The sequence below is a fragment of the Chinchilla lanigera genome, unplaced genomic scaffold (genome assembly GCF_000276665.1).
Source record: "Chinchilla lanigera isolate Chin_1 unplaced genomic scaffold, ChiLan1.0 scaffold00014, whole genome shotgun sequence".
In the NCBI taxonomy this organism is placed as follows: Eukaryota; Metazoa; Chordata; class Mammalia; order Rodentia; family Chinchillidae; genus Chinchilla; species Chinchilla lanigera.
Genome location: NW_004955415.1, coordinates 15,467,268 through 15,475,978, shown reverse-complemented (window position 1 = coordinate 15,475,978; position 8,711 = coordinate 15,467,268). Strand labels below are relative to the sequence as shown.

At 54.2% G+C, this 8,711-nt stretch overlaps 1 protein-coding gene across 1 annotated transcript; it reads right to left on the bottom strand.

Moving 5' to 3' along the window:
- Positions 1-1,161: 1,161 nt before the first annotated feature.
- Prnd (prion protein 2 (dublet)) lies at positions 1,162-6,479 on the bottom strand. Its single transcript, XM_005380819.2, has 2 exons — positions 6,395-6,479; positions 1,162-4,015 (listed from the first exon to the last, which is right to left on the bottom strand). Exon 2 carries the CDS (start codon positions 4,002-4,004, stop codon positions 3,468-3,470), a length of 537 nt encoding a protein of 178 aa, XP_005380876.1. The 5' UTR covers positions 4,005-4,015; positions 6,395-6,479; the 3' UTR covers positions 1,162-3,467.
- Between the last annotated feature and the right edge of the window lie 2,232 nt (positions 6,480-8,711).

Here is an 8,711-nt window from a genome sequence, read left to right as displayed (position 1 = left end):
CTCCATGTTCGGCTCCTTCGCCTCCCCCGAAACAGCCCTGCTACTGGCAGCAAGGCAAGAAGAGAACCTTGTGTCGCTCCTCTGTGACCCTGGCCTTGGGGCTGCCTCTGTCCTAGCCTGGTTTGCCAAGAAGGTTTGCCAAGCAGTGGCTGGGCTTCTGCTGTGGTCTGTCACCCTGCTGCCTGCCTGTGGGTGCAGGGGTCTCGCTGGCAGTGTTTCAGGAGGGGTCCCAGCAGAGTCCAGAATGTGTTACGCAGGGATGCATGGCACCTCGGGTGTCCCTGTCCGGCCACACACAGCAGTGAAGGATGCATGCTGGTGGAGGTGTGAGACGTGGCCATGCTGCGGTGTGAAGCGGGGCCCCAGCGTCCTCACTCCATGGGCCACTGTTACCCACAGCCAGTTACAGGCTGTCTAAAAGCTTAAGGGAGGGACTGTGGGCAGATTCAGCCAAACTCAAACCACTCCTCACTGGGCCTAAAGGGCGCAGCTTCTCATGTTTTCCAGCGCATCCTGGACTGGGGATTCTAAGGGGCCCTTGGATCTGATCGTCTGCCCGAGTCCAGGGGCAGGGGAGTGGGGCTACTCTGACAGTGGGCTCCATGCCTGCTCTTTTAGGGACCCCTAAAATCTGGAGGACAGTCTGGCTGGGAAATAGATACTTGCATGTATAACTTTGCTAAAAGTTTGCTAAAAGTTTAGGCCGAACCTTACCGTCCCTGGGTGCCAGGAGCTTGGAGCTGTGCACAGGTGCTGCCTGGGAGCAGGGAACCCTCATGAGCCCTGCCCCATCTCCACTTTTCTCTTCCAGACATTTTGGGCCAAGAGCCAGTTTTAGAGAGGGAGCCGCTAACAGTTTTAGGATATTCCAGTGGCCCTTGGGATCAGAGTTCCTTAGGAAGCTTGGCATGTGCTCGCTACAAAGGAGAGAAGATGCATGAGCAGCTCTTGTGGAGAAGGTGGCTTCACACACCGAAATGACACAGGAACTCTTTGGAAGTAACGCCGTTCTTACACTGCAGGAGGGGATGGGATTGCTTCAGCTGTGTGGGAACATAAGTGGGTCACATCTAGTAAAATTTCAATTACACATAGGCTTTGCTCCAGAGATTCTGCATGTGCGAGCCTGTTCTCCAGAAATAAAGACACCAGATTGCAAGATTGTAGATAAAAGCTATTTATTTTTGCAGGGGGGGGGGACCCCAACTGGCAACAGTCTGAAGGTCCCTCACCAAGGAAAGGATTAAATCAACCACAGTCTATTGTACCATGAATATCACACAGCAGTGTAAAAGGACAAGTTAGCTGAGCATGATATATCTGAGCATATTAAAAGGGGGGCTACACCCCAAGATGGAAGGAGGGGATGGGGTTGGGGAGACAAGAAACTAAAAACCATAGGAAAATGGACAAAAAGCCTTGAATGATGGAAACATTTTGGGTCTGAAGGCTCGTCTGATTACTATTGCAAATTCAGGCATTGGTATATACAGATGGACATGGAGTACAGGTTGCAGGGGAAATGAAAACTGACAATTTGATGCCAAGATTGGAGTCTTTTTTTGTTTTAGATTTCTGTTGTAATTTTAATGCATTTTTACTAAAAAAAACCCCCTTACACCTTAAAGAGCCAACGTTCAGGGTGCCAAGAATGCAATGGTCAGTGAAATTATTCACGTTGTAAAATGACCTCGGCAAGGATAATTCAGAAGCACCTCACAGTGTCTTGCTCATAGCAGGTGCAGGATAGCCCTTGGATAAGGTGAAAAGCCAGGCTCCCAAAGTCCACCTCGTGAACTGCAAACCTGAGCAAGGACGTCCACGTTCACGCAGTTTCCATTAAAAACTCCGAGAACAAATCTCCCGTTCGAGCCTCCCGTGGGAAGTGAAGTCCTCTAGGGGGCGCTGCATGGAGCAACCGTGTAATGAAGCTCACAGCCTGCGGTTCCAGTGCCGGCGTCACCCTCTGAGGACTTTTTCTTTCTTTATTCGCATTCTTATTATTTTTAAAAATGGGATGCAAGACGTAACCCCCAAGCTTTGCACTCAGATCTAGAACTAACAAGGCTGGGAGAGTCCAAGGTGAGGTTAGGGTCTGCAGAGGCAGGAGCCACTGCGGGGTCCTCTGTGCTGGCAGCACCCGGCAACTCCCCGTGGGATATGGGCTGAGAGGCTGCTTGCCTGGGCTGCGCCTCCCCAAGTCCTTCGTCTTTCCTCCCTAAAACCTTCCAAGCGTGTCCTTGAGAAGAACTGATAGCCCTGGGAGCTCGGCACGAGGGGCACAGTATCAACACTCACGTTCTGCAGTACTGCAGATAAAGGATCCGAGCACACACATCTGCGCTCCGCGGCGTGCTGCTAACGAGAGAACTGATAACGCTGGGCAGCTGCTATCTCCACCGCTGCTCCACACTGCTGGAGCTCTCTGCCAGGACCCCGGATGGTGGTGGTGGGGGCGCCTTAGAGCATTAGCTTCACGTTTTACTTCTAAAAGAGGTTCATATGTTTAACATTTTAAAAACTGGTAAGGTGTTGTATCAACTCTTGCTTATGACAGGCACAGATTCTTTATTGGAGCCTTTCTAAAGAAAGGCTCGTCCAGCCTTTTGGCGGGTGGTTGTGTTTTTGTAACGAGAAGAGATTTACGGAGATGACAGCCCTTGCCAAAGCCGGAGTGGTGTCCCAAGGACCGATAGCGATCGCGGAGAGCACCACATACAGAAAGCATCTTTACAGACGCTCGTGTGAATGCACCTAAAAGCAAGCACATAGGGCTGGGGGAACCCTGGAAGCAAGCATGTCATTTGAAAATGTTTTTCTTAGTACACAGACCACTGCTGGCAGAGAAACACCTGGCCCTTCCTGTGAAACAGAGCCCTAATGCCACAGCGATCTGCAGCAGATCTCACCCGCTCTGGGCCGCCTTGGCAGTATTTCCGAACAGCCAGGCTCCTGAACCTTCGCCCCATCCTTTCCATTTTAAATCAATTTCCTCATTATATTTGAGTTTAACTACATGGGTTAAACTAAACTCCCATGCACTGAGATCTCAAAGCACACAGCAGTTGGTCGGGTCCTTTCATTTACATCTAAATCTTAGTTTCCCTAGAGCACCCCGGTTAGATTTGGGCCTTGTGAGCCATAGAGAGACCATGAGGCGGCCCTGGGATGGAGCAGAGCAGGACACCTGAAGCCAGGCTATGGTTGCTTCCTGGCTCTGCCACTTTGTAGCAGTGTGACTCTGGGTGACCTGCTTCACTTCTCTGAGCCTCAGTTTCCACATATGTAAAATGGGAATACCACTGAACAAATACCAGGGGGAGTTCTTGGGGGTGATATTTGAAACACTGACGAGGTGCTGTTCTTTGGTACCTTCAGGACATATAGGGTGGGGGTAGGAAGGGCAACTGGGGTGACTGCAGGTTGCTCACCGGCTCATTGTGGGGGCTGCTAGCTTCCTTTCCAGCTTATGTCATGAGGACCCAAATGAAGACCAGCAGGCACAGCATCACCGGCTGGCTCACGGCCACTCGGAACCCCGCTCCTTTTTCTAACCACGAATCACAGTGCTTGACCGAGCAGAGCTCCTTGACCAGCCGCCACAGCACCTGCTGGTGCAGCTTGTTGTCCTGCTTCTCCCGGGAGAACTCCGCCTGGTTGGCCACCTGCGTGGCGTTGATGCAGCCAGAGATCAGCATCTCCTTGGTCACGTTGGCCTCGGAGCAGCCGTCGTAGTGGATGCCGTCCGGGAACTGCCAGTAGTTGGCCTCGTAGTACCGGTTGCCCTCGGCTCCGAAGTCGATGTTCAGCTTGCTGCCCTGCCTGATGAAGGCCCCCGGGCGGGTCACGGCCACACGGGCCTCGGTGACTTGCGGCGGGCTCTGCGTAGCCTTCCGGCTCCACTTGATTCTGTGCTTTATGCCCCGTGCTGTGACCAAGGAGAGGTGGCCGTGGAGCAGGACACAGGCCATGGCCAGTGCCCACACGCGCAGGGGTGTCTTCATTGTGTCAGAGTCTGAGGGAGACAAGGACCGGCAGTTAACATCCCCACTGGGCTCCCGGCTCCCTGCCTCCACCCAAGTGAGGCAGAGGTTTTCTTTCTTTTCTTAAGATTGAACCCAGCGTCTTCACACTGAGCTACATCCTTGGTTTTTTTCCTTCCTTCCTCCCTGCCCCTCTTCTCCCTCTCTTTCTTTCTCCCCCTCTGTCTTTCTTTTGAGAGAGGGTGTCACTAAGTTACTAAATTGTCCAGGCTCTGGTCAAACTTGCAGTCCTCCTGCCCCAGCCTCCCAGAGTGCTAGGATTATGGGTGTGTCCCAGTATGCTCTTTTTTTTCAGCACTGGATACTGAATCCAAGCCTCATGCATGTGAAGCGAGTGTTCTACCACCCAGCCACACCCCCAGGCCTTATGTGTAGCAGATTTTAAGAAAAGAAACCACATCTTTGTACCATTTCCATTTTCCTGAAAGCACCACCGTACTGCCGTGCTTGGGCTGCACAGGGTCAACTCAGATACTGTGTTTTCTCTGCTTTTGCTGGGAATTATATCCACTCGGGGCCTGATCTCGGCTTTCTCAAGCAGATAACAAGCTGAAACTGACAACTATGAAGCCTTTGAATATGCATGGGAAAATAAATGGGTAATGAGTTAGTGCATAGAGGGTTGCATTAGTATTCCCAGGCTTTCCAGTCAAAGGGTACCAGGAGTAAAAGAGCTAGACTCAAACACTTCTGCCCACGGACAGCATTTTCGTCCCATTCCGTATTCCCCCTTGTTCTAGGCTGGCACCGGGTCAGGCACACTCTGCCTTCCATTTTAGGAAAGTCACTGGCTCCTGAGAGCTGATCCTGAAGGTCTTTACAGTGATGGCGGTGGTGGGGGGGGGGAGGGAAAAGAAGGAGGAAGAGGAAGGCAGAGGGGAAAAGAAGGATGGAAACACAGTTCCAGCATCCCAGCCTCCCCCGGCGTCAAGGGATCAGAATGTCCTACAGGTGTCCTTTTCAATCCCACCCCCAGGGCCCGGGGTCCCCCTGCTCACCCTACTTGCCCTCCCTGTGTGACCACCTAACTCACTTCTCACCTTGGCTAGATCGGTATTGTCCCTATCTTTGAAGAAGCAGCAGCAGGTGGCAGGTTTACGTTCAGCTCTGTGTGAGGCTGACACCCAGTGCCCCTCTGCCATGTGGGCTTCAGCAGGAGATGTGGGGCATGAGGGCCCCTGAACCAAGCCAAGAGAGGAAAGCTTGAGTTGCAAGGGAAATGGAGGAAGAGGAGGTTAGGAGGCCCGGGAGCCCCCAGGGGGTCCCGGCCCAAGGTGAGCCACACGTATCCAAAGGGCTGTTGAAGTCTTGGTCATGCCCACCCCCTCCTGGGAGCTGGCCAGATTTGGTTCCTGAAACGACAATAGCCATTGTGGAAATCACCCTCAGGGCCAACTGTCAGGGGCATTCTGGCACCTGGGCCTTTGTCTGTGTGGACCAAGGACACAGAAGCATTCCTGTAGCTAAGCGTGCTTGGGCTGTCTTCCAGGGGAGGCTGAGTTCATGGAGCTGGAGCTGGAGAAGGCTGAGAGGTACCTTGCTTAGCCCAAGACCCTCCACCCCGCCTGCTGCACTGCAAAGGTGATTAACGGTCCTCAGCTAAAATGTCCCACTCGGACGCGATGTTGGTTCTCCTGTTTAAAAAGGGGTGAGAAGCTGAGTGAGCTGGTGCGCACCTAAAATCCCAGTACCTGGGAGACTGAGGCAGGAGGGTTGCTGTGAGTTCAAGGCTATCCTGAAGCCTGAACTGCATAGTGAGACCCTGTCTCAGAGAAGAAAAACAAAAATAAATAAACAGGGGTAAAACACAGGCCGAGAGCACATCCAGTCATCTCTGCAAGGCTGTGAGGAGCCCTTGCTCGGCTGCTCCCGCTGTGGGCCTGGCTGGTCTCTGCCATCCGGTGAGTGTGGGCCCCCAACCCTAGCACCCAGACCTCTCTGTCCCTAATCATCGTGAGCTCAGAGCAGCTTTTCCCACAGAGCAAACACTCATCAGTCTCCTAAAGACAGGGCCACACCCATGTCACCAGCCCATACCTCTTGGTAGGAGAAATCTTAAATGAGAGAAATAACATAATAGGTGAATCAAATTTAGAAAGAAAGCACAGAGTTCTCGAGAAAGGGCTTAGTGCGTGCCACAAGGGCTTAAAAAACAGAACGAATTCCCAAGCAGCCAACCTGAAACTAGCATTGAATCATAGCGTCAAAGCACAGATAGGGAAGACCAGCTGAGAAGAGCGTTCTGGAAGGTTCCCGAGGCGGGCCAGCCGAGCGGGGGGCCAGCCTGGCACAGGGGAGTAATGCAGTCAGTGCGTGGTTTTCAGTTTGTGGTGAGGAGCTCCCCCACCTACCTGCTGTCCTCTGGCTGCGAGTGCCCCGGTGCGCAGCCTGAAGTGCTGTTCAGTCCTGAAGCCCAGCTGCAGGCAGCAGGGCCCGCCCAGCTTTATAGGAGTGCGGGGGAGGGGGCTCTGCGGCAGCCCTCGGCAGTCCAGCCCTCCCGGCAGGACCAATCAGGGGCTCCCGGGTCCCTCCTTCATCCTGGGAAGGACAGGCCTTCTGCTTACTCTTGACTGATACAACCACGTGAGGATCTTCAAGTTCAGAAAGGCCTGAGGGAGAGGAGCCTTTAGAGTGGGAATTTGGAAAGGCTTTCGGTATCCGCCGCAGAGGGGCTCAAACAAGCCTGGCTGGGCCGGGCCACTGTCCTGCCCCTACCCACCCTCCCTCAGCAGAGGGGCAGCACCAGCAGCTCCCTCTCGGGGAAAGGTCAGCTCCGAAAGAGGGGAGCGTGCTCCTGGCCCACCATGCCCTGCAGGGGCACCTGCAGACGGGAAGAGGGGCCTCCTTCCCTGGGTTGGAGGCAAAGCGGGGCTAAGGAGTGGGCGAGCGCCATGGGCTGCTCCCGGCCCTGTGAGAGGACTCCAGATCTATCGGGCAGGAGGCAGAATCAGAACGAGATGACACCTCGCAGACGCTGGGGCTGACCGTGGGCTCCTAGGAGTCTCTGCCCCTCTCTGCGGCGCTGCGCGCAGTGGGGAGGGGACTGGCCCAGCCTCGGTTACTGTGTGACCATCCAGGGACCCTATCCAGCCGGGACTGGTTCAGACGTCCCTGTTATGATCCTTACTGCAAGGCAAATTCCAGAGTGAGTTCTGGTGCTGAGAACAGGGTAAGATGTGCCTGTTAGTACAATGCAATCTTTACCTTGAGGCTGACCCCACCGCTGTTCAGCACTAATCGCTTTCAGAGCTCTTTGGCAAACCAAATTCAGCGGTAGTTTCTGCAATGACCAGCAGGTGGCGCCAGAAGAGTTCACAAAGACTGTAGCCTGGCGGGGGGGAAAATCCCTGCAGCTAAGGGCACTTCTGTAGAGATGGTGAGCTGTTTGCAGTTCGGGCCGTGGCTTGGCCTTCTCTCTCTTATGCTTCTATTTTTAAAAATTTGTCCTCTCTCTCTCCCCGTCCCTCTCTCCTCCCCCTCCCTCTCCCCTTCCCCTCCCACTCCCTCTCCCCCCCGCCTCAGATAGGGTCTTGCTATGTAGCCCAGGATGGCCTCAAACTTGTGATAATTCTTCTGCCTCAGCCTCCTAGGTGCTGGGATTACAGGTGTGCACCACCACACGGAGCTGCTTTATTTCCTTCTTTTAAAAAAGATGTTTCTTTTCTTTCTTTCTCTCTTTCTTTCTTTGAGGCAGGATCTTGCTATGTAGCCCCGGCTGTCTTCAAACTCATAGCAATCCTTCTTCTTCAGTCTCCCGGGTGCTGGAATTACAGGTGTGCACCACCATGCCTGGCCCTGTTTTCCTTTTAGAGTCATATGCTTTTTGTGCTTCTGATCACAAAGAGATCAGTAGTGTAATCGTAGTATGGATTATTTGGAAAATGAAGAAGAGAAAAAAATCTAGTATTTCACCACCCAGAGACAAAGACATTGTTCAGTGGAAATGCAAAATTAGGCTTTGACCTTTTCAGAGCTGGGAAAGGACCCAGAATCCTCTGGTCCAGCTCCATGGCCCTGGGAGGGCACGAGTCCAGATAGGCCCAAGGTCACCAGCCAGGCAGACAATGTGGTCCTGGTGGGCCCACTGCTGCATCCCAAATTCTGCACACCATCCAGCCTCTGGCTGCAGCACCTTTATCTCCGGCCCTCAGCGCTGCGTCCTGTTCCCTTCCTGGGCTTCAGCCGGGAGGACAGTGGGAGGTTGGGTGAGAGCTGATGAAGCTGCAGATTCCTCTTGCCTGGGAACAAAGGGCTGTTCTGCAAGGCGCAGAGGAGCGCGGAGAGCAGTAAGAAGGCGGGCAGGGAGGGGGGCTCTGGAAGACGCCAGCCGGGCAGCCGCTGCTCAGCACATGTGGTGCAGAGCCGCTCCAGGCCTGCTGGGTGGGCAGAGGCCCGGGACAGGGTGGGCACGCAGGCAGCCTCGTGTGAGCTGAGAAGCTGGGCTGGGGGGAAGTCAGGGTGCCTGGGTCACCTTGGGGAGAGCAGGAGGGGCGGGACGAACGCCACAGGGCTGGTGATGCATGCGGCAGGGATGTGGGTCCGAAGAGCATTTATACCTCCACGCAGTGACTGCCGGGGCAGCACCTCCGGGCGGCTTTAGCTGGGCGGACGGAGCAGCTGCTGAGGTGACGCGCCCTATCCAGAGAGGCCACCTGTGGGGAGAGCACA

Coding starts and splice junctions, on each gene's coding strand:
- Prnd (XM_005380819.2), bottom strand. CDS start 4,004: ATGAAGACACCCCTGCGCGTGTGGGCACTGGCCATGGCCTGTGTCCTG.